This window comes from Arachis ipaensis, chromosome B04 (genome assembly GCF_000816755.2).
Source record: "Arachis ipaensis cultivar K30076 chromosome B04, Araip1.1, whole genome shotgun sequence".
In the NCBI taxonomy this organism is placed as follows: domain Eukaryota; kingdom Viridiplantae; phylum Streptophyta; class Magnoliopsida; order Fabales; family Fabaceae; genus Arachis; species Arachis ipaensis.
In genome coordinates, this window is record NC_029788.2 from 82769562 (window position 1) to 82796740 (window position 27179).

Genomic DNA, 27179 nt, shown 5'->3' on the forward strand with positions numbered 1-27179 from the left:
ATGGAGAACATCTGCTCACAGTAGCGATTGGGAAATTATGCAGTGTCCTTTGCTGGGAAGGCTTTTTCTTTATCATCAACCTTTATAATCCTCTTAAGTCTCTTTGTTAAGGGTTTAACCGCAGTTGAAGAGGGTTCTGCCACTAATGCTCTTTTCGTTCCTCTTCTTGCTGTGGATTTGGGAGTAGCTTTCTCTTTTCCTTTCTTGGTGGCCATTCTGAAAAAGGGAAGAGAAAGTAAATTAAATTCAAAGAGATAGAGCAAGGAAGAGAACGGAAAAGGGTGGTTATGAATGCACAATAAAAGGTAAATGATGTTATCACATGGTCATGACTACATGTGAAAAGTCATCAATGGAAAATAGTTAGTGCATATGATGACAAGTGAATGCAAGGTGTTTATTGGCATGCTGGCAAAGGCATGAGTAGCATAGATCAAGCATCACTCGTAACAAACCATCACGTTTGTATTGACAATTATTTATAACGAATAAAATATAAAAGGGGTTTTGTGAAAAACGGGCATTTAATAGTAGAGTAGAATAACGTAAAAAAGTGCAAAATGCTATATGGGCTTTTTCACAAACACATAGCATGCATGGTGAAATAATGTATGGAAAGTATTAAATTGAACATGCAAGCAACCCTTTAAAAGGTAATACATAATTGCCAAACACATTTAGAACAATCCACAAGCATATAATGAGAGATAATGACTCAAATAAATTTCTAACACCAAGTAAAAAGGAAGAAAATATGAATAATGAAAGGAGAAAGAAAAGAAAAGAAGATAACATATAAAAATAAGAAGAAAAATAGAAAAGTAAAGAGAGAAGAAGAAAAAGAAAACCTTGTTAATGGGGGAGAGAGAGAGAGTGGGGGTGTAAAAAATGAGAAGGAAGGAAGAAGGAGGAAAGAAGAAGAAATAAGGAGGGAAAAGAGAAAATAGGATTTGAGGAGAAAAAGATAAGATAAGTGGAAAATTAGGGGAGCTGTGAGGCACAATCGACGCGGTCGCGTGACCCGTTTTATGCCACTGGCGCGAGGGCAGCCTCGCGCTCGCACAACTCTCTGTTCAAAATCATTAATTGCCAAATATTGGGTGACGCGATCACGTGGGGCATGCGATCGCGTGAGTGGCCATTAGAAGGATATGACGCGGTCGTGTCGGTCACGCGGCTGCGTGGGGAGGATTGTGCGTTCAGCACCAATCCAGCACCACTCTAGCACAACTTTCGGTCGTGCACCCTTTTGACGTCGAATTCTAGGGCACGCGGCCGCGTGGGTCACGCGGCTGCGTGGGTCACGCGGTCGTGTGGGAGGCCAATGTTACCATGTGACGCGGACGCGTCTGCGACGCGGTCGTGTGGGACAATTTGTACCATTGGCACGCCTCCAGCCTATGTTACACTTGCGGTACATAGCCGGTCCCAAGCCCGGATAAAGGAGGAGGGTTGTGTTAGGTCTTCGGCAACCAACATAAAAATATAGCCGAACCCCTATGACATGGCACGCCTCCAGCCACGCTCCTGCGTGACTCTTTGTTTGTTTTTATTTTCTCCCATCTCCTTGCGACGCGGACGCGTCAATGATGCGGTTGCGTCGCGTAACCTTTTTTTTCAATTAAAAATAAAAGTATGTAAATGCAGATGCACGAAACCTACTAATCAAGAGAAGAGTTATTAAATAGAAAAAAACTAAAAATAAAGAAAAGAACGTTCATACCATGGTGGGTTGTCTCCCACCTCAAGATACGCTTTATCTCTCTGTTTGACACCTCGGCTTGCCCATTAGTCTAAGGATGGTATGCTGTTGCAACCTTATGAATTATTCCATGCTTCTTCATTAATCCTGTTAGTCTCCTGTTACAAAAATGGGTGCCTTGATCGCTCACGATTGCTCGTGGTGATCCAAAGCGACAAATAATGTGGTTTCTTACAAAGGAAACAAAAGTGTTAGCATCATCAGTGCGGGTAGGAATTGCTTCCACCCATTTGGAAACATAATCCACAGCTAACAATATATAAAAATAACCATTAGAATTTGGAAATGGACCCATGAAGTCAATGCCCCAAACGTCAAAAATTTCACAGAAAAGCATAATTTGTTGACGCATCTCATCCCTCCTGGATATATTACCAAATTTTTGGCATGGAAAACAAGATCTAAAAAATTCAGCAGCGTCTCTAAAAAGTGTAGGCCACCAGAATTCACAGTCTAAGATTTTTCTAGCTGTTCTTTGAGGGCCAAAATGTCCTCCACTCTCAGATGAGTGACAGGCCTCTAAGATGGACTGGAATTCTGATTGAGGCACACACCGTCTAATTACTTGGTCAGCGCCACATCTCCATAAATATGGGTCATCCCATATATAATATTTAGACTCGCTTTTCAGCTTGTCTCTTTGATGCTTAGAAAAGTTTGGAGGAAAAGTGCGGCTAACTAGATAATTAGCTACAGGTGCATACCAAGGGACTACCTCAGATACTGCTTGCAGGTTATCAAATAGGAAATTATCAGCTATAGGAGTGGGGTCATCTGAAATGTGCTCAAGGTGACTCAAGTGGTCTGCCACTAAATTCTGGTTACCACTCCTATCCTTAATTTCTAAATCAAATTCTTGTAATAGTAGTATCCAACGTATAAGTCTTGGTTTGGACTCCTTTTTAGCTAATAGATACTTTAGAGCTGCGTGGTCTGAGTACACTACTACCTTCGTACCAAGTAAATAGGCTCGGAATTTATCCAGAGCAAAAACAATAGCAAGAAGCTCTTTCTCAATAGTAGTGTAATTGGATTGTGCTGCATCTAGAGTTTTAGACGCATAAGCAATAACAAAAGGGTCCTTACCTTCACGCTGAGCCAATGCTGCTCCTACTGCATGGTTGGAAACGTCGCACATTATTTCTAATGGCTGGCTCCAGTCCGGTCCTCTCACAATTGGAGCTTGAGTCAGGGCGGTTTTCAGCTTATCAAACGCTTGTTTGCAATCTTCACTGAACTCGAACTCAATATCCTTCTGCAGTAGTCTGGATAAGGGAAGTGCTACCTTACTGAAGTCCTTAATGAATCTCCTGTAAAAACCTACATGGCCAAGGAACGAGCGAACTTCCCTCACAGAAGAGGGGTAAGGTAAACTAGAAATAACATCCACCTTTGCTGGATCTACAGAAATGCCAGTATTAGACACAACATGTCCTAGTACAATCCCTTGTTTAACCATAAAGTGACATTTTCAAAATTTAATACAAGGTTTGTACTGACACATCTATCTAATACTCTAGATAATCCATCTAAGCAAAGGCTAAAGGAATCGCCATAAACACTAAAATCATCCATAAAAACTTTCATACAGTCCTCAATAAGATCAGAGAAAAGACTCATCATGCACCTCTGGAAAGTAGCTGGTGCATTGCACAAGCCAAAGGACATTCTCTTGTAAGCATAAGTCCCAAAAGGGCATGTAAAAGTAGTCTTTTCCTGATCCTTAGGAGCTATATGAATCTAGAAATAACCTGTGTAACCATCTAAAAAACAATAATGTGATTTACCTTACAGGCGATCCAGCATTTGATCAATGAATGGAAGAGGATAGTGATCCTTACGGGTTGCTTGGTTGAGGCGTCTGTAGTCAATGCAGACCCTCCAAGCATTCTGTACTCTGGTTGCTATGAGCTCTCCATGCTCATTCTTCACTGTAGTGACTCCAGACTTCTTTGGTACTACTTGTACTGGGCTTACCCGTTCACTGTCTGAGATGGGATAGATGATATATGCCTCCAGTAGTCTGGTCACTTCCTTTTTGACAACCTCTAAGATAGTGGGGTTCAGTCTTCTCTGGGATAGACGAACGGGCCTTGCTCCCTCTTCTAAAAATATTCTGTGCTCACATACTTGAGGGTTGATACCTACTATATCTGCTAAACTCTACCCAATTGCCTTCTTGTACCTCCTCAGCACATTTAGTAACTGCTCTTCTTGTTGAGAAGTGAGTTCCCTTGCAATGATAACTGGACACTTTTGCTTGTCCTCAAGGTAAGCATATTTGAGGTGTGGAGGAAGGGGTTTTAATTCTAACTTCTGGTCATGGTCAGGCTCTGGGTTGTTTGGAGCTGGCAACAATGGGAAAGCACTGTCATTGTCCTCTGAGAATGTCCCCACACTTGGACCTTGTCCTGTGTGCTTCTCTTCTAACTCCTCCTAGTGAACTTCAGCCACGGTTTCATCTATAATGTCACACTGGAAGATAAATGATCTTCTGAAGGGTGCTTCATAACTCCATTCAGATTGAAACTTACTAATCGGCCATCTATTTCAAAAGAGTATGTTCCTGAAAAAGCATCCAATTTGAACTTTGAAGTCTTCAGGAAAGGTCTTCCAAGTAGGATTGATGATGACTTCTCTGAGTCATTTTGGGGCATCTCCAGAATATAAAAATCAATGGGGAATGTGAGTCCCTTAATGCCCACTAATATATCTTCAGCAACTCCAACCACTGTAATAATGCTTTTATCTGCTAACACAAAACGAGCTGCCGACCTTTTTAAGGGAAGGAGCCTCAAAATATCATATATAGACAAAGGCATTATACTCACACATACTCCTAAATCACACATGCAGTCAGAAATTATCACACCACCAATAGTACAATTAACCATACAAGGACCTGGGTCACTACACTTCTCAGGTAAACCACCCATTAAAGCAGATATGGAACTACCTAAAGGAATAGTTTCTAATTTATTAATTTTGTCTTTATGTATACATAAATCTTTTAGAAACTTTGCATATTTAGGTACCTGTTGAATAACATCAAAAAGAGGAACAGTTACCTCAACCTTTTTGAATATCTCTACCATTTTGGGACCAGGTTCCAGCTGCTTCCTGGGCTTCCTTGCAAGTTGTGGAAATGGAATAGGAGTGGTGTCTTCTACAGTATCTGCGCCCTGTGGTGCTTCCTCCTATGGTTGAACTTCTTTTTTTTCAGCTATGTCCTGTGTGTCCTCTTCCTCTTCAACATCTTCTATTTCCACTACCTCTTCAGCTGAGGCGTGTTCTGGTGTGCTTGGCTCCTCCTGATTCCTCTCCTACAGTGTGGTTCCGGACCTTAAGGTGATGGCATTAATGCCACCCTTAGGATTGGGTAATGGTTGAGAGGGAATTCCACTGGAGCTCAAAGGCTGGTTATTGGAGTTATTCATTGATCCAATCTGTGAGACAAGAGCTTGCAAAGTAGCGTTCAGACCATTTAGAGTGGCATTAATGTTATTTTCCATGGTCTGTTGTCTCTGATCGATAGATTGTAGTAAATCATCATTAGAAGATGAGGAAGGATAAGTAATTTGAGAGGTCTGCCGTTGGATATTCTGTGGTCCTTGGGATTGTCTTATGTGAGGTGCTCTGTAAGGCTGGTTCTGGTTCTGCTGCATGTTGTTGTAATTATTCTACCTCTGATTTCTCTGATTTTTTCTGCCTCCTCTGTTGTTGTTGTCCCTCCAATTCTGGTTAGAATTGTCCTGCCATCCATGGTTGTAATTGCCACCTTGATTGTACCCTTGGTTGGGGCGGTCATAGAAGTTATGAGTGGCTGCTACGGTGTTGTCTTCCTGCTGGAGCTGCGGACACTCATCAGTATAGTGGCTATAATCAGCAAAGATTCCGCAAACTCTCTATGGGACTAACTGTTGGTTTTGCTGTGGTGGAGAAGGTTGAGCTTGCTGAACTTGTTGTTGATTCAATTGCATCTGCTTCAGCAAGTTGGTCATTTCACAGATACTCTGAGTTAGAGCAGCAGTCTCTCTGCTAGAGGATACTTCTGGAATGGCTTTTGAACGGCCTTGTTTTTGCCTGTGATTCCGAGTAGATTCAGTTAAGTCGCTGATCAATTGCCATGCCTCATCAGTGGTCTTGTACTTTTTCATAGACCCATTGCTAGCACTTTCCAATGTGGTCTTATCTTGGGGCCTCATGCCTTGTGTGACGTAACCGAGTAATACTATCTTGTCAATCATATAGTGGGGGCATGCTTCCAGAAGATTATTGAAGCGCTCCCAGTATTCATAGAGAGTCTCAGATTCATCCTGAACAATCATGGAAATGTCTTTTCTCAGTTGGATACAGTTGCTGCTGGTTGAGTGTAGTACCACTCTCTTGCCTTCCCCTCAAGAGAAAACGGGAAAGCTTTCAGAAAAATTGAAGTTTCATCTGCACCATCACGCCTGACAGTAGAACAGGCTGCTTGAAAATCTCTCAGGTGCTTGATAGGCTCTTGAGCAGGTAAGCCATGAAACTTGGGCATCAAATTGAGCAGTGCGGTCTTTATTTCAAAGTTTGTAGCCACTGCTGGGTGATGCGCTTGAAATGGTTGCATTGTAAAATCAGGGGCTCCAGCCTCCTGGATAGTAACTCTCCTAGCTGCTGCCATGTTACCTGCACGTAAATCAACTAAATCAGTAGAACGGGGGCTGGTTTCTTTCTCAAGTGACGTTTCAGATCCGTCCTCAGAGAGGACTAACCGACGCCGAGCTTGCCTTATTCGTGAAATAGTTTTTACAATCTCAGGATCGAATACTAGCAAGTTTGGATCAGGAAGTGAACGCGTCATCTAACGAAAGAAACAAGCAGCTCATGGTAGCAAGATAAAATAAAATGCAAATAAATAAAATCCAATTAATAACTTTAGCATTCTATTGCAACTTCCGGCAACGGCGCCAAAAATTGACGTAGCAAAAATTGGCGAGTCAAGAATTGTTGTAAATATGCGTTGCTAGTATAGTTCTTAACCAACCAGAATTCTACTTATCAATTTAGAAGGGTTGTCACAAAAATTAAAATTAAAATACTGGGAGTATGAATCCCAGGTCATCTCCCAACGAGTTGCAGAAAGGTGTGCTATTTTATTAATCAGATATTTTCAGAAAGAGTTTGAGTTGAATAAACAGAAAATTAAATTGGGAAAATTAAGTAATTTAAATAAAAGCCTTGAGTGGGAGTAGATTAGTTGGAAGCCCTATTCTTGTTGCAGTACTCTCAAGATTAATTGATAATTGAAGGTCATTCTGTTTAGTTATCCCTTACTAAGTAAGGGAAAGTCAAACAAGTTGGAATGATGTTTCTACTCACAAGTCCCAATCCGCTTACTTGGAAGGACTGGCGTTAGTGACTAGAGAGCCATCCAACAGTAAACCCAATTACAATCTCTCTTTTGAGTATTCCAACTCAAGGGTTCCTTTCAATCAACTCCCCATCAAGTTAGGGAACTACTCGCTCATTGTGATTATGGAACACATAACATAGAAAAGGGAACTAATGAAAGACATGATAAATAAAACTTAAAGGAATCAATTAAAAATAAAAGTAACTCTTGTATTAATAAATTCTAAAATAATTCAATAATAAAATTGAGTAAATTAAAGGACATGGAAGAGTAAAGCCAAGTAAAGAAAATGAACTAGAATGACGAAGTCTTGATGAGGTAATAACTCTTCTCAATATCCCAATGCAAAGAGCAATCGAAATAAAAATCCTAAGAACTATGAGTGTGTAGAGAGAAAACCTAGAGGAGGAGTAAAAGTAGATCTAAAAACTAAAAACTGTATAGAATGAATGTTCTCTTTTGGTTTCTGCATGTCCTCTGGCTCTAGTCTGCTTTTTCGGGCCGAAAACTGAGCCAAAACAGGGCCCAAAATTGCCCCCAACGAATTCTGCAGATTATGCAGATCGCGCATGTCACGCGATCGCGTCATTCATGCGGACGCGTCATGCGGCGTTTTGCTTTGCCACGCGGGCGCGTCATCCACGCCTCCGCATCACTTGTGCTATTCCAATCCGCGCGGTCGCGTGAGCTATGCGACCGCGTCACTGCGATTTCCTCTCTTCCGCGCGGTCGCGTTAGCCATGCGGCCGCGTCACTTCTCGCTGGTCATCTCCTTAATTTCTTGTGTTCCTTCCATTTTTGCAAGCTTCCTTTCCAATCTCCAACTCATTCATGCCCTATAAAACCTGAAACACTTAACACACAGATCACGGCATCGAATGAAATAAAGGAGAATTAAAATACATAATTAAAAGTCTCTAGGAAGCAAGTTTTCAATCATGTAATAATTTTAGGAAGGAAATATAAATGCATGCTAATCAGATGAATAAGTGGGTAAAGATCATGATAAAACCACACAATTAAACACATTATAAACCATAAAATAGTGGTTTATCACACCTCTTTTCTAGCTTCCAGCCCAATTTTCCAAACTTCTTTTGGGAACGTTAAAGTTATAGTTCCTAAAGTAGTTTGGAGCATTATTCTACACCCGTTTATTGATCGACACATTGGCAGGTGGTACTCTAGTTCGACTCAATCCCCATAGGATTTCTGATCGACCGTGATCACCGTACGCATCTGATGCCTAAGATTGGGTTATGTTCTGACCATAAGCTTGAGCAGCATTGTTTGGTCTTGCCTCATTCAAAATTCTATTTGGACCATCTCCTTTGTTTGACATTAGGGGCAGATTATTAACCTGCATTCCACCTATTGGTGGTATAAACGGTCGATTGACTACTCTTACAATATCATTGACGCGTCGAGCTATCTGCTCTATCCTGGCATTACTGTTTTTCATTATAGGATTCAAAACTATAGCCATCTGCTGTGTAAGCATATTAACCAAATTATGATGGTTGCCCTTAATTTGTTGTCTAAACACAGTCAAAGATTCAACCGTGTCAGAAGACGTTATTTTGACAGAAACTTGTCTCGACATCTCTGGAAATATGGAGGCACAACCTCCACTAACTGGCAACCTTATTGGGTTTTCCCTTGTGATTTGTGTCGAAACAACATTCGCCACCATTACATTAGGTTGCAAGGACATGGGTACCAATCCTAGATATGGGAGATTATTCATCAAGTACTGAAAAATATTATAATTTTTCATATTAGGGTTATAATTGGCTAGCATACCTATTGAAGGATATCCTAGAGGAGGTGTAGGATCATACAAGAAGTTGTTCCTTGTAGTGGTTGTACCTCTTATATATCCTATATTGGGATTCTCCAACGGTGGAGAGTAATTTGGAGGCAACCCATATGGGGGTAAGTAGCAGGCACAGTCGACGGAATTTCCTCTGTGATAACAGGGGTTCGACCTGATGGGCCAGTTTTTATCTCTGGGCCTCTTGTATTTTCATCAGTGCCATTATTCGACGTATCCATCGAAGTAGAGGCTTTATCAGACATCATTAATTTGCCACTGCATAATTACATGCAAATTTGACACGTCACTTAACCAAATGTCTCATTGGGCGTGCCAATTTGTTTCACTTGATTTTTAGTAAATTTTGACAAGGTGTCGAATCAAGCTTGTATTAAGATCTCAGTTCAAGGAAAAGATACGACTCCTTTGAAAAAGAGTGGGCTCGACCCGGAATTACTTAACATTTATGTCGAAACAAACTGTGTCAAAATACTGATGACAAATTGTAGCAAATAAAAGGAAGTATGCAAAATAAATAAAAGTTTAAAAAAAATGAAAGAGTAAAATTGAAATTGAAAGAAAGCAAAATAACAATGAAATAGTTAAAGCAAAGAAATGAAAGGAAATAAAAAAGAAAAAGAAAACAAAAATAAAATAAAATAAAATAAAGGTGGACTTTATACACTCACATATACATGCACTCCATGATCTTCTGTTGCATTACTGGGATTGAGAATTTTTGCAGAATTTTATATGATGGTCTAGTATTTTTTATTGAAGTTTTAGAACTCTTCTGAGTTTCTCCTATTTATAGACTATGAAGATAAACTTGTCATGGATCATGTTATCCACGATCTTACTCCCTCCTTTTTCTCAGGCCATGATCTTGCCTTGACCATAAAGAACCTTGACTTTCAAGTTTTTCCACCCACATCTCTTTAGTCTTCAAATCCTACGTTTTCTTCAGCTTGATCTTCAAATTTTGTACCAATGTTCTCCACTCAACTTGAAGATTGAGTAACAAGCCTTGATACTCAAAGAAAGACAATAACTACCTTTCGACTTCGACGTCCTTTGCCCCTTCTTTTTTCGACTTTAGTTTGTCCATCTCTACTTCTGTAGTCGAAACAATTTGGCAGTCGAAACGCCTTCTAATTGAGATAATTCATTTTTAGTACTAACACTTTTAAAAATCAAAATCTAAATCAACTTTAAAAACAAAATTACATCAATTTTTTTAAATTCTACTAAACAATAAATATGTACTGATAATATTTTGAAAGTAGGAATATCTCTTAGTCATGCATTGACAAATGATTTTCTTTGATTCAGGACCAATTCTTCCCCCCTTTATTTGAAATAGTGTGCATCTTTTTTAATGCGTTCCAAATATTTGGCCACATTAGATTTACAATTCTTTTAGCCAATTCGTCACTCGATTTCTTTGTGCAATTTTACATAAATGATTTAGTATGGTTAAGATTATCTATTAATTTTTTTGTAAAAAGTATAAAAAAATTGAATTTTTAATATATTTATTAAAATAAAAATTTTAAAATTGTTTACTAAGAGCAATATATATAACTCATATATATAAGTATTACTAATCACTTTTGAGGTAAAAGTCTAAAGTTGACTGCGACCTCATCACCTCAAATCAATAAATTCTATCCATATTCTTGAGAGTTTGGCTTTTCATGGTGTCACTTTAAAGATAGGTTAAGTGTATATCTTCTATTTGAAATTAGGTAAAGCGATTTTTATGACAAAAAACATTTATTACTTATTTATGTTATCTAATATTTAATTGGAAACTAAAAAATTGAGATGACATACATTGACATTGAAAAAAAAATTAGGGTAATTTGAGTTAATAAATTGATTGGAGGTTAAAATTATACAAACTGAATAGAAATTAGTTATATGTTTATCTTAAACAAATTTATGTGAATTGAATTAGACGAATTCGATTTAAGCATATATAAATAAATAGAATCAATTTAATTTGATTTATATATAAAATAAGGCACATTCATATAAATTAAATTAACTTAATTTGGTTTATTATGGCAAAAATCATTTTGAGAATTTAGACTTCTTCCCATGGTAAATTGATACATGTCAATTTGATTTAGTCTTGTGTTGTTTATTTAGTATTTATTTGGGTGTTTAATAGATAAAAATATTTTTTATATGAGATATTCAAATATAAAATTATTTTTAATTTTCTAAAAGATCTTTTAAAAAAAAGATAACTAAAAAAAAAATCTTTTCTTAGAAGTTCACCTAAATAAGTCCTTAAAGTTCAACTTTTCTTCATGCGATTTATTTTATATAGTTTTAACGAGCAACAACGAGTATATTCGTATATACTGATTTAGATACGAACATATTAATATATACTAATTTGGATCGATTTAGACAATAAAATTTTAAAATTTTGTTTCTTAAAAATTAAATAAATTGATCTAATTTAAACTACACTAATTTATAATTAGATTAGATTGAAAATAAAACCAAACTAACCCAATTTAAACAATAGAGAAAAATTCAAAATAGTCATCGAAAGACAACGAGGCTCTTGACAAAAAAACCAACTCGATTCCTGACAATTACTTCGAAAGGACAACGAGGTCTCTGTACCAAAAAAAAGGCAATATTATTTTTTTTAACACAGAGATTAATCAATCCAAAAAAAATTAAAAGTCGAATTTGGTATTTTTTTTTCTGAGAACCTTGTTATTGAGATAATTGTGAGGAATCCAATGGAGTATTCTCTAAAGAAAAAGATTAGGAGGCAGTAGTTTTGTTGAATTTTGGCCAGCATATAACCAGTAAAAAGGTGAGTTATTGGATAAAATCTCACACCAATCATCATTCATGACTATTTGATGGCTACCAATCACAAAAGTTGCTGCGCCTAACATTACTTTTCTCTAAATTATATATCTCGAATTGAAGGGATTTTCGCTTCAAAATAAACGCGCACGCGTGCCCCAAAACTCCCGAGTCAGACAAGTGACACAACAAAACAAAGACACTTCTCTTCCTCCTCCACTCTCCGCTTCTATATCTTCCCCTTCCCTCTTCTTTGGCGGCGACCGCTTCGTCTTCTCCGTCTTCTCTTGTTTTTGGGTCTCAACAAAGTCACCATTAAATAGGTATAAATTCGACTCCATACCTCAAGTGCAAAGTGGCATCTGATGACTCTGTGTTCGAAGAAGGCATGAATAGATGCAAATAACCAAGATGTGACATTGTAATCATCGACACGCCGCTGTTGATATTTCTTTGTCTCTTTTTGGATGTTTTCATTATCTTCAGGGGTTGCAAATCGTTGGGGAATCTCCTGTTTATCTAACTGGTCTTGTAATTCTTGTCCGCAGATGGAAAGTGTAACAAAATGGCTTTCATGAAGATTTTCTGCCAATGGGATATTCAACAGTTTGGTGTTGGAGGTGTTTGCAACATGCATAACGAGCGTAGCATTATTGGTCTCCACCATGTCATTGGTTTCAACACTTTTAGCATTATCTGCCATGGATCTTGATTCCATATAATTAAGAGTAACTAGTACTGACAGAAAGAGATTTGTAATATATATATGCTAAACTGACAGGTGTCCACTCTCTCTTATCTTTACAGTAATAAATACTGAATAATGTTTTATTTATGTAATTTAATATTATTTTATATTTTACTGTTTATTTAATTTAATTTTTTATATGATAAAAAAGATTAGAATATTCAATAAGTATTGATATTATTGTATTTGTATAAATTGATAAAAAAATTCAATAAATATTATAAATGGCTGAAAAGTATAGTTCTAATTTAATTATTGAAGATTTTAAGTCACTAAAAATTCAAAGAATACCATTATAAATTTTATCTGTAGAATTATTTATTTATTATCTTATTAGTAACAAACTTAAAGAATAATTATATTTATAAATTTTATTTTAATAAAAATATTATTATTAAATTTTTATGTTAAATTTTTGGTCCCTCCAAAATTTTGTTTCAAGCTCCGCCACTGGTTGTCGCCTTCGAAGAATTAAGAAATGTAGAAAGAAAAAGTATAGGTAGACAATTAAAATACTAAATAATAAAAAAATAGATATATTATATGTTCAATTTATTAGGTGTGGCTATCCTAATATTAAGATTTAAGTAGATAATTTGGAGTGTAATGTATTTTTATTTTATTAGACTAATTTTAGAATCTATTGTTTATATTGTTCACAAAAATCAGTATCTACCTAACAAAATTCATGTAAAAATATTAAATTACGTAAATTTTTATCTCATTTGTTTTGTGAACAAAGTATTACACATTTTAAAAAATTTAATCAATTAGGAAGTTAAAATTTTTGTTAATATCAGTAAAAGTTTTTGAAATAACATTTTTTATTTTAAATTTTAAATTTTAAATTCTTTTATTCATCAAACTTTAAAGTAAAAAAGCAGTTATAAACGGAGTCTACGTGGACCGCGGTAGAAAGATTTTGCGACTTTTAAACTGCAACTCAACCCAAGTCGAGTCTTCTTGACTCAGATGCGTCTGTACGCAATACGTGGCGCCAAATCCTAGCAATCTTCGCGGGAGATTTTTTTTTTTTAAGAAACATTATTATATTTATTCTTTTAGGCATAAAAAAAAAAGAACGCATCCAGGCAGGATTCCATATGGACCATTTATCTTATTCTATGATGCGCGAACACTGACATAGACACGGGACACGATACAAGACGGGACACATTGATACGCAAATTTTAAAATTTTACATGACACGGGATATGCATACATATAAAATATAAAGTATTTTTTAGATAAATTGTAATGATACTTTGATATTTTATTGATTTTAAAATATAAATAAAATTTTTTAATTATTTTTAATGTCTTATTTTAATTATATCAAGTATTTAAAATATTTTTTATTTTAATAAATAATAATATATACTATATCTAAATTTATTTTAAAAATATATGTGTTACGGATCCGGCCCACGGATCATATACCCGGAACGGTCTTCGAACTTAGTTACTCGGGTCCGACCCACTTCGCCCTTCCAGAAGGCTCGAAACCGACCCACTAGAGCTCCTAACAAACTTTCGAATTCAAACGTCTCCCTTATCTTAGTCAAGTAAGATAAGATAAGATATTCATCATCATCTATAAATAGAGGACCCAGGTCCCTCTAGGTATTCATTCATTCCTCACACCTTATACCTCTTAGATCCATTCTGACTTGAGCGTCGGAGTGTCTTTGCAGGTACCTCCTCCCATTGCTCCAGCCAAGTGATCCGGCATCTGCCTCAACCCGCAAGTTCTCGATCCATCTCTCAACCCGTACCAAAGACATCTTGTACATTGGCGCCGTCTGTGGGGACTTTGCAACGTTGTGGCGGCATGACGGATAACCCAGAAGAGCAATAATCAAACTCAGATTTCTTGGATATAGCTGAGAGCAAAAAGGAATAATGTTCCTTAACTTGCATCACCTTTGCAGGAATAACACACCTTCTCCCTACTCCAACGGCGAAATCCCAAAGGAATAATGTTTTCTTAACTTGCATCACCTTTGCAGGGATAACACACCTTCGCCCTACTCCAACGGCGAAATTCCAAAGGAATAATGTTTCTTTAACTTGCATCACCTTTGTAGGGATAACACACATTCACCCTACTCCAACGGTGAAATCCCAAAGGAATAATGTTTCCTTAACTTGCATCACCTTTGCAGTGATAACACACCTTCGCCCTACTCCAACGGCGAAATCCCAAAGGAATAATGTTTCCTTAACTTGCATCACCTTTGCAGTGATAACACATTTTCGCCCTACTCCAATGGCGAAATCCCAAAGGAACAATGTTTCTTCAACTTGCAATCACCTTCTTAGTGATAACACTCTTTATGCACCTTTGCCCTACTCCAACGGTGAAATTCCAAGTCCTCCGAGCCCAAAGTCTCGCCTCCCTTTAGTGGGACACCTCCACCTCTTGGAACCTCTCATTCACCACTCCCTCATCTGTCTCTCCAAGCACCATAGACCCATCTTCTCCCTCTATTTCGACTCCATGCTCACCGTGGTTGCTTCTTCTTTTGAACTCTTCAAGCTCTTCCTCCAAACCCACGAGGTCACCTCCTTCAACACCAGGTTCCAAACCTCTGTCATCCGCCGCCTTACCTATGACTACTCTGTCGCCATGATCCCCCTTCGGACCTTACTGAAAATTCATAAGGAAGCTCATCATGAATGACCTCCTTAAACGCTACCACCGTGGCCAAGCTCAGACCTCTCAGGAGCCAAGAGATCAAGAAAGTTCTCAAGGTTCTTACACAGATGCGGGGGACAGCCAAATCATGACGGCATGACGGAGAACCTCGAGGAGCAATCCTCCACCCAACACCCCAACTCCCGAACTCCAAGATAACACTCCTCCCACCCACGGAAGGATAATAAGCGCGGCACATCGCCAACCAACCCCAACCCAGCAACAACCAAGAGAGGACAATCGTCCCCCCACTGAAGCCCGGCCACCCGACGGCCTAGGGGAGAAGGTGGTCCAGATAATCCAAGAGCTGTGTCTCAGGGTACAAGGCCTCAAAGGCCGAGTTACACCCAAAGAAAAGCACAACACCAAAAACGGAAGTCACGCAACCTCCAGATCAAGATCTCGCCATGAAACCAGGCACGGCGGATCGCCAGAACGGCGACATGCCAAGAGATACAATCGTAGCATCTCCCGTGACCACGGACACGACATGATGCCCGAACGACGACACGGCAAAAGGTATGATCGCAGCGTCTCACGCAACCCGGCTCATCAATATGACACGGACGACGACCGGCGACATCGAGAGGCCAAACGCAGAAGAAGTGACCACTTGATAATGGGAGCCACTCCCTTCACTGAAAGAATCCTGAAAGAAAAACTCCCTAAAGGCTTCGACAAACCTACGGATATGAAGTACGACGGAACCAAGGACCCCCAGGAGCACCTAACGGCCTTCAAGGCCAGGATGAACCTGGAAGGGGCCGCTGACGCGGTTCGAGGTAAGGCCTTTCCGGTAACCCTAGCCGGGCCAGCGATTAAATGGTTCAACGCCCTCCCCGACGGATCCATAATTGGATTCCACGATATATCACGGAAGTTCATGGCCCAATTCACCACCAGAATCACCAAAGCTAAACACCCTATCAGCTTATTGGGAGTCACCCAGAGACAAGACGAGTCCACGAGAAAATACCTCGATCGCTTCAACGATGAATGTTTAACAGTCGACGGACTCACGGACTTAGTCGCAAGCCTTTGCCTAACTAACAGGCTCATAAATGAAGACTTCCGAAAACATCTCACTACCAGACCGGTGTGGACCATACACGAGATCCAGAGCGTCGCAAAGGAGTACATAAACGACGAGGAAGTAAGCCAAGTCGTAGCCGCCAATAAACGGCAGCATGGCAGCACACGACACGGCGGCATGGCACCTCGACATAACCCCCACCAAGAGAAAACCATAAAGAATATCCCAAACCAGCAAACGTAAACCAACCCCCCAGAATCAGAAAATTCTCTAACTACACACCTCTGACGGCCCCGATCACCGAGATATACCACCAAATAGCCGATCGAGGTATTCTCCCGAGGGCCCGACAACTCAAGGAAAGAACGAGCGGCAACAAGACCCTGTAATGCGACTACCACCGAGGATGTGGACACATGACACAAGATTGTTTCGACCTAAAAGACGCCCTCGAGCAAGCCATACGAGACGGCAAACTCTCCGAGTTTGCCAAAATCATCAGGTAACCAAGACGCGCGAAAAAAGACAGATCACCATAAAAAGAAGGACGTAACCCGAGGACACAGAGACAAGCCTCTAGGGAAAGCCCTGAAACAGATCCGACCATTATCGTGAACGTCATCACAGGGAAAGACACCCCAGAAAAATCAAAATCAGCACTGAAGAAGGATCTCAAGATCCTGGCAGTTAGAGACCAAACCCCAACCGCCACCACCAATAGAGCGATAACATCTCCCCCGAGGATTGCCAGCATGGCACCTCGGCAGAAGACGCCCCCTTCGTCATCTCGGCAAAGATTGGAACTGGGCTAGTAAGAAGAATACTGGTGGACACGGGAGCAGATTCCAACATCCTCTTCAGAGGAGCTTTCGACAAGCTCGGACTCCGCAACGACAACCTCCAGACACACCTCAACAGAGTAACCAGACTCGGAGACAACTTCCTCAAAGCCAGATGGCTCCATCATTCTTCCCCTTACCATAGGGACGGGAAGCCAGAGGAAGACAATCCTGTCCGAGTTCGTGGTCCTCAAGAACTCCACCGCTTATAACGTCATCCTCGGAAGAAAAACAATCAACGACCTCTCCGCCGTCATCTTTACCAAATACCTTCTAATGAAGTTCACGACAGAAGATGGCTCTATCGGAACCATCCACGGAGACCGGGAAACCACAGTAGAATACAACAACACCAGCCTAGCCCTACGCAAGAGATCCCGAGACGCGGCAGGCATCTTCCTTTCCGACCTCGATGCATACCAAAGTCCACGCAGAACCATGGGAGGAAACGACAAAGAAGCAAAGTAGGGCCTTGCAGACAAGGTCAGGAGTATAGCACACCTACGGGAGCTAGCCCTAAAATAGAGAATAAGCCTAAGGTACAATGGCAGCACGGTACGATGAGACTTCGGACCAGGAGATCTCGTTTTGCAACAAAACAACATCGGTCTACCCACTCCCGAAAAAGGGAAGCTCACGCCTAACTAGGAGGGTCCTTACCAAATCAAGACGGTAATCAGAAAAGGAGCCTACAGGCTCGAAAGACTAGATGGGACCAAGCTCCCAAGATCCTGAAATTTTACCAACTTACGGTGCTACTATATGTAGAAACATCCTTCCAAAGCAACAAGATCGAGGTCGTTTCTTTCCTACCCACATCGGAAGGTTTTAACGAGGCCCAAACCACAAATAAAATTCATTATTTCAAAAGCATTGCCCCGTTCGACGACACGAACTAAAAACGGCTACCCATGGATCGATCACCCCTAGGCCAACAAAACGGATATCCAAATAACAAAACGGGTATCCAAATAACAAAAAATGGCGACTTGGGAATCGATCACCCTGAGGCCAACAGAACGGATATCCAAATAACAGAACGGATATCCAAATAAGTAAACGGCTACCCAGGGATCGATCACCCCTAGGCCAACAAAACGGATATCCAAATAACAAAACGGGTATCCAAATAAAAAATGGCGGCCCAGGGATGATCACCCCGAGGCCAACAGAATGGATATCCAAATAACAGAATGGATATCCAAATAAGTAAATGGCTACCGGGGAATCGATCACCCCTAGGCCAATAAAACGGATATCCAAAAAATAAAACGGGTATCCAAATAACAAAAAATGGCGGCCCGGGGATCGATCACCCCGAGGCCAACAGAACAGATATCCAAATAACAGAACGGATATCCAAATAAGTAAACGGCTACCCAGGGATCGATCACCCCTAGGCTAACAAAACGGATATCCAAATAACAAAACGGGTATCCAAATAACAAAAAATGGCGACCTGGGAATCGATCACCCTGAGGCCAACAGAACGGATATCCAAATAACATAACGAATATCCAAATAAGTAAACGGCTACTCGGGAATCGATCACCCCTAGGCCAACAAAACGGATATCCAAATAAAAAAATGGGTATCCAAATAAAAAATGGCGGCCCAGGGATGATCACCCCGAGGCCAACAGAATGGATATCCAAATAACAAAACGGATATCCAAATAACAAAAATAGTGACTCATGAATTGATCACCCGCAAAGCCAACAAAACGGAAATCCAAATAAGCTAAATAAACAAAGTCTTGAAATCGGCCCACTAAGAGGTCTAAAATAAGTTCACAATAACGGCAAAAAAAAAAGGCCACACAAAACAAGCATGAGGACAGGTCTTCCAACTTGCAGAAAGCCAGACTGACCAACATCATCCTACCAATTGGTGCAGAATGACGTCACGCCGTTTTCAGGCCCCTCACAGTCTCCCAAACTACAGAGGATCGGACTCTCCAACAACTTAGCACTGAGACCAAGAAAGCATACTCTCATGCTCCGGGGGCAACTGTTACGGTCATCAAACCCGACATGTGATGAAACGCCCAAACAACGCGCTCCTCGCCTGACCATGAAACGGCCAGGAACTCCCCAAATCGTCGACCTCGACCGGAAAAACCAAACAACGATCTCCTTGCCAAACCACAATGGCAAGGAAAAGGTTCCTCTAGCGATGAGACTGAGCACCCTCACTCTCTCGCTCCGGGGGCAACTGTTACGGATCCGGCCCACGGATTCTATACCCGGAACGGTCTTCGAACTTGGTTACTCGGGTCCGACCCACTTCGCCCTTCCAGAAGGCTCGAAACCGACCCACTAGAGCTCCTAACTAACTTTCGAATTCAAATGTCTCCCTTATCTTAGCCAAATAAGATAAGATAAGATATTCATCATCACCTATAAATAGAGGACCCAGGTCCCTCCAGGTATTCATTCATTCCTCACACCTTATACCTCTTAGATCCATTCTGACTTGAGCGTCGGAGTGTCTTTGCAGGTACCTCCCCCCATTGCTCCAGTCAAGTGATCCGGCATCTGCCTCAACCCGCAAGTTCTCGATCCATCTCTCAACCCGTACTAGAGACATCTTGTACAATATGTTAAGAATAAGATTGGATACGCTGACACGTGATAGTATTTAAGTGTGTTCAGACGTGTCCGGAAAAGAAATTTTTCTTTTTTAGTAAGACACGATTGGACACAGCAAACACGCGTGTCAGACGAGTGTCGATGAGTGTCGTGTCCGAAATGTGTCCGACACGGGGACACGACAATTCAGCGAAGTGTCCGTGCTTCATAGATCTTATTAATTATTTAGTGGACAAAGATATTCTTTATTAATTAATATAAAATAACAAAGATCAATGTTAATAAGAAAATATATATCGTTAAAAACTTGTAGTGTCACTATGTGGTGATGGTTTTGTGGTCAGAGCCACCACCTTAAGGAAAAATTGACGAGGTCAAATTAAAGGGCCGTTGGTCAAGCCCCCACAGTTAGCTTTTATATTTTGGTTCTTGTGGGTCATGGATTCCATGTGTTACAATATATCTTTTTCATAAGAGAAGCGACCAAGTCAACAAGGACAAATTGGATGTTCACAAACAACCATATCCAATGTACTGGAGATTATTGTAGTTGTTTGGCCGGTAACGTCTTGCCATGCACAAGGTCGTTCTAGAAAACATGCACAAACTATTGTTAATTATAATTTAATGTTTTAAATTATTTTAATTTTAAATTTAACCTCTAATTGCACCCGATATTAAATTCATTGGTTTCCAGAAAACTGATTGGATTGATTTAAAACAGTTGACCAAATAGCTTTTATATAAATCAATCAATTTGGTCTATCAATTGCTTTCTAGACCTCAATAATTCTGTATAACTACATCAAAAAGCGATATGTAAGTATATATTTATGTTTCGGAAGTTCCTCTTGAATCCAATAAAATCACTTAATTCATGATCTAACCCAAATTTGGTTTTGGAATCTTGAATAACAATATTTTATAATTTAAATTATATGAAATTATATATCTTTATAATTGAATCGTATCTTATCTTATCTAATTTTTTTTTTTAAAATATCACTAAAAAAAAACGTTAAGTATCGTTGAATTTATCGTCAGATTTTTTAAATATATCCAATGTTAATCAATTTTCTGTCGGATTTACCATAAAAAATAATCAGACGGTATAAACCTCACCGGTAAATATTTATCATCAGATTTATTTCGTCCAATGGTAATTACCTCAGATTTTACGACGGATTATCAGCTCAGGAAACTAATTGGTTACCAGTGAATTTTTCCAACGGTAATGTTAGCACCAAAACATGTTGTTTGCACCATGTTACCGTCGGATTATTCCTACGGTAATTTCGACGATAATGTCAATTTTTTTTTCGAATTTAAAATAAATAGTCAATTTTAATTTTATATTTAAATTCTTTTCACACAATTAGTGGTTAATTTATAAATAATGAAAAATTTTTATTTAAAATAAATAAATACAATGTACAAATTAAATAAAAGTCAAGTACACCAAATAAATGTATGAAACAATAAAACAAGAAAAAGGCGCATTTGTAACGAAAAATATTGTTACAAAACGTCAAAATTTTGAAACAAAAGTTTTTTGTAACAAAAAAATGGTCCATTGCAATAAGTCCCGTTACAAAAAGTTTTTGTAACGAAAAATGGAACTGTTACAATTCAATACCATATTTTGTAACAATTTTTTCTGATACAAAAAATCAGAAGCCGTTACAAAAGTGGTAATAAATTTTGATCTTGAAGGTATTTTTCGTGACAGTCAATTTTTTTCCTATCAAAAAATTTTGTTACAAAATGTAACATGATTTTGTAACATTTTTTTTCTTTCGTTACGAAAGCAAATTAATTATTTTGTCTGTCATTTTTCAACCATGACACAAGTAAAATGTGATAAATAGATCCATATACAAATTAAAATATACTAATATAAAATGGGAATCATCTACGAAAATGTATTAAAACCATAAGCAACTTTAGGAGTACCTTTAAGGTCTAGTTTGTTTCATTGTCAAAGCGCGCTATCAGAGAGTTCACAACAGCTTGTTGAGCTTCCAATTGAGCTTTCACTCGAGCTTATTCTTCCTTTTTGGCGTGTTTGTTGCTTTTTAAGTTTTTCTTTGAGCACATCTATTTTCTTTGTTAGCTCCTCACAGTCTTCCATTGCCTCTTGAAGTTGTACTTGAATACTTAACTTAGATTTCTAAGCCTTTATGCCATAACCTAGCATCACAGTGACTATCACTTTCAAAGGGCTCTATGTAAACTAAATTCCAAAGCGGTTCTCTATAACTCCACAATACAAACTATCCTAATTCAATGCCTTGTAAAAAATACAAAATCAATAACAAAATTGAATTAATATTTCTATGTTAATAATGATGGTGTAGTTACCTAAAAACACAAAAATTTAAGAAAACAAAAAGTATCAAAATCACCAAAAAAATGCAAAAAATAGAATCAAAATAATAAGGCACTAGAGTAAAATAATCAGGCACCATAGAATTGTCAACTTTCTGATAAAACATAATTGAAACAACAGAAATTGAAAACGCCATCAGGCTCCAAAAATTGATTACCGGTAGTAAATGCTCCGAGTGGTTCCAAAACCTTTTTTCTGATTAATTATCAAAACGAAACATCAAATATTAAGTTTGGAGAAAGAGTCAAATGCACATTGCACTTCAGCATTAGGCCCATTGCCTGCATCAACAACTATATGGAAACCACCCAATGGCTTCTCTGTCAGTAGACAATGCAATATAAAAGATTAGCAAATAGAATCAGAACATTCAAAAAAACGACAGAGGAAAAACTGTAAATGCTACAATAAAAATAATAACACATAATGTATCCCAATTAGAACTCCATTATTAACCACTTCATTTACCAAACAACTATTTATTATCATACCAATATCAAGACATACCTATGCTTCCCGCTGCTTTGCGAACTGCCTTTACTAGGTCAGATGTATATACATTCATGTAATCAACTTGCTTAATAGATGATGAAGCCTTTCTCTCAGAATTTGCTAAACTTTCAGCTGTAAATTGATTGTATATATCAGCAGCTCGCTCTAATACGTCTTTGATATCAGTCTTTCCAAGTCCACCAGCATTTGTGAAAAATTTGAATCCATTCCGGTTAAAGGGCAGATGACTCGCTGTACACACACACTCACTCATTTGCAGACATTGCTGCTGGGAACCTAGGACAAGGTGGAACTACAAAAAGGAAACACGGTTCAAGGCGCGGGCAACTCACTGTAAAAAGAAGAATGACAGAAGTGGAGCGGCGGCTCCGATGGCGACCTCCGGCAGCGGCGACGGAGACAGCTTCACAGTCGGCGACGTGGTGTGGCGATGGGCGGACCCGTGGCGACAGATCTGACGCGCGTCTCCTCTCTCCGTGGCTGAGCTCCCTCGCGGTTCTGTTTCCTCCCTCGTGCGTCCTTCTCTTGTGACGGAACAGTGGCGGCGACGGCATGGAGCACGGCGCGGCGGTGGTGACGAGGCGTGGTGAAAACCGGCGATGACAGTAACGACGCGGCTGGCGGCGATGGCTTCACGGACTGCGATGGCTTCACGGACGGCGACGCGGCTGACGGCGCGACTCCCTCTCCTCCCGGTTCTGGCGGTGACAACAGCGCGGCCCTCTCTCATCGTCGGATCTCCTTTCTTCTCTCTTCCCCTTTCTCCCTCTTCGTGCTTCCCCTCTTCCCCTTTCTTTCTTTTATTTCTTTTCTAATTGCTGTTTGGTTTCTTTTTGTGTGTATTGAGTGTGAGTGTGTGACCGTGGGCGGCTGTGTGGCTGCTGTTTGTGTGTTAGAGGGTTAGGGTAGAAAATTAGGTTTAAGTAGGATTGGGATTAAGTTAGGATTTAGTGTTTTGGGAGTGTAAATTAAAGTTTTGTTTAGAGAAATTTTTTTAGCGTGTTTAACATTTTGAAAAAAAATTGTTATAAAATGTATTTACATTTTGTGATAAACAAATAACTTATTACAAATAATGTTGATTTGTGACAAATTAATTTTTTGTTACAAAACAATTGGAGTTTTTGAAACAAAAAGATATTTTGTTACAAAATATTACAAATTTTTGCAACTTCTTTATTTTTTGTTACAAAATATTATAATATTTCGTAACAAAACAAAGGTTCGTTACAAAAACTAACATAATTTGTAACAACAAAAGTTAGATTGTTACAAAATATTAGCATGTTTTGTAACAACTTGTAATGTTATTACAAAAAATTATTCTTTTGTAACAATTACTAATTATTATTACAAAAAATTATTTTTTTGTAACAATCTTAAATTTGATACAAAATTTTTGTTACAAATATTCCATTTTCTTGTAGTGCTGAGTCAGTGGTGCAGGAGGCGGTGACGATGTCTGTGTGTCACCAGCAGGGTCGATGCCAGTAGTGCGTATCTGGGCCTGGTACACCTCCATCTAAGTCTCCATACGCTACATCCGCTCCAGCAACTCCCTAAACTCTAGCCTGAGTTCATCCGTAGAAGTCTCGTGGGTGAGGATCACTTGATACATCTCCCAATAATCGTTAAGCTCCTGAGCCTGCTGATGAAGGCTACGCTGGAACTCCTGCACCTGGAGCCTCAAATCCATGCCTTCCTCAGGATGGACGGCTCGACTGGTGGCGGAGCCTGACGACGGCCTCAACGTTGAGGTGCAGAGGCTACTAGCAAAGAACGACCCCATCCCGTATACGTGGTTCTTGTACAGGGCTAAGGCGGTCTCATGCCAAACCGCATCGGGGTTGACGACTGAGGCCGCAGATCCATCGGCGATGTCCTCCTTACTTTGCTGAGACTGCTAAGTCGCGGCCTCTAGTTTCTGTGTGTAGGACTTCTGTGCAATTAACACAAGTTACTGTGATTAGTAAGATATATATATAATCTCAAATAATTTCATAGCAGAAGATAATCAGATGTATGTTTACTCACATAATGGTCTTGAGACTGCTGATCAATAAGTCTCGCTTTGTTCTCCTTCAGCATGTGGGTGTATTTGAACATCTCCGCCAATGTGCTCTCGCATTCCAACGACTTCGACTACACCAGTTGTATTGAAATACAAAATTATTAGAATGGCTAGTAATGATATGTAAAACAGCTAACATAACGAAGTTATTAACAATATTAAAGGAACTACATACTAGTCTAGCCTTCATCTTCTTAAGGTTGTCTAGCCGCCGGTGTACTGGGACGACCTGGCCGATTCCCTATTAGCTCGGTTTGTGAGACGTCAATGCTTGAACCCCGCATCAGTCTCGCTTCCAATGAGCCGACAGGTCCTTCTTTACCTCCGATCGGAGCCAGCACATCCGCTGGTCCCACCCATGACGAACATCATCCAGCATCTGCTAGAGCTGCCAACCCATCCTATAGTTGAATATTTTCCAAATGGCTAGGTCGTGCTCAGCATCCCAAATGAATTGCAGCTGCAACAAAGAAGCTTTTTAGGTAAACAAGATAGAAGATATAAACTAGTTAAAAAAGTTTAAAACAGAAATAATAATGAAAGTAATTACCGTCTAGTTCTCAAACCAGCGCTGCCTGGTGTCAGCATAGATCTTCATGTAGCTGGGCTAGGACTGGTCATATATTAGCTTGATGACATTCGTCATCTCCTGAATACACACATTCAGGTTCGGCAAAAACCTAACAACAACCCACAAGCAAGAATCAACTCTAATCATTAAATCTAGAAAACAGGAATCAGGAATCATAATCACGAAAACTAGAAAATAATAACCAGCAATCCAAATCAACCTAAATCCACTAAATAGGAATTAGGTTTCAGGAAATTTCAGCAGTAACATGAATTATAATCAGGAAAACTAGAAAACAATAACCAGCAATCCAAATCAACCTAAATCCACTAAACAGGAATCAGGTTTCAGGAACTTTCAGCAATAATAGAAATCATAATCATGAAAACTATAAAATAATAACCAACAATTAACACTTAAATCAACTAAACTAGAAACAACTCATACACTTTCAGCGATAACCATAAACAGAAAATACATGAGCATTGAACGTGTTATTTACCCCGTGCCGCCATCAGGCCAAATGTGCAACCGTGTGGTGGGAGGTGGTGGAGGGGCATCAGATGCTGCTTTACTTCCATGACTGGACTCCAGGGCGCAGCATCCGTCGCTCGAGTCGGCGTCACCGTGGATGCGGGATGCTGAACGATTGGAGGCGGCGTCGCCACTGTGGATGGAGGCACGTAGTTGGGGTTAGGGACTATGATGAATGGCTAGTCTGTTAAACCCGCATCCTGTGGCGTCACCAGCGTGGTCGGAGTAGAGGGAGAAGATCCAGAAGTTCCGGGGTACCAAAAGAAATCCTCTCTCTACCTGAACCACGGCTACAACCACGACCAGGAGCCTGATCCGCAGCACCTCTGCTCGTCAACATGTCTGCAAATAAAGGTTATCAACGCATCAATTAACACAATTAGACAATTCCAAATACTTCAACAATTCAAGACCTAATGTATTGAATCAAACCTAACTTAATCAACCTAAATCTATTAAGATTAGAAAACTAACTCTGAACTAACCTTGAAACTGATTCAAAATTGAAAGTGAAATTCTAATCAAATAATCTAAACTAAATTAAACTAAAATTAAACAATTAGCAAACAATCTCAGAAACAATTTCTCAGCAAAATAGTCATCAATGCAGCAATTAACATAATTAGACAATTCTAAACATTTCAATAATTCAAGACATAATGTATTAAATCTAGCCTAACTTAATCAATTTAAATCCACTAAGATTAGAAAACTAACCCTGAACTAACTTTGAAACTGATTCAAAATTGAAATTGAAATTCTAAGTAAACCTAAACTAAATTAAACTAAAATTAAACAATTAGCAAACAATCTCAGCAACAATTTCTCAACAAAACAGTCATCAGCGCAAGAAATAACAAAATCAGTGAATTCCAAACACTTCAACAATTCAAAATCTAATGTATTGAATCAAACCTAAATTAATCAAACTAAATTGTAAACCCTAAACAAATTCAAATTACAGACCCAAGAATCACAATAGCATGCTTAATTGCCTATTAACTAAGAGAAATCCTAATAAAAAAAATCTAATTTTACTCTAAATCAATCTAACAGCAAAAATTAGTTTAACAAAATGAAATTACTAACGCAAAATTAAAATCTAATTAAACCATAATAAATTTAAAACAGAAAAGATTAAATTGAAAATTGAAAAAAATCCTAAAACCAACCTCAGAGCAAGAAGAGTGGCGCAACGGTGGAGGTGGAGATTGCAGCGGTGGAGGTGGCTTGCCGGAATGCGCCTCGGTGGAAAGGGTGGCGGATGTCGTGGTGGTGGAGGCTGGGCTCGTGGTGGAGGTTCTACTTCCCCAAATCCATGTGAAGCATTGAGCGCGACCGGCAACGGAGGTTCTGACTCGCCGAGAATGGTGGAGCGGCAGCG

General features: G+C 39.2%; 1 protein-coding gene and 1 long non-coding RNA gene across 2 annotated transcripts; one reads left to right on the top strand and one right to left on the bottom strand.

Moving 5' to 3' along the window:
* Window positions 173–22300, top strand: LOC110271108. Its single transcript, XR_002361256.1, has 3 exons — window positions 173–183; window positions 11125–11135; window positions 22227–22300. It is a non-coding gene; the product is annotated as an uncharacterized LOC110271108 (long non-coding RNA).
* On the bottom strand, window positions 22311–22872 carry LOC107636625. Its single transcript, XM_021122478.1, has 2 exons — window positions 22614–22872; window positions 22311–22426 (listed from the first exon to the last, which is right to left on the bottom strand). The coding sequence occupies exons 1-2, from the start codon at window positions 22870–22872 to the stop codon at window positions 22326–22328; spliced, it is 360 nt and encodes a 119-aa protein (XP_020978137.1). The 3' UTR covers window positions 22311–22325.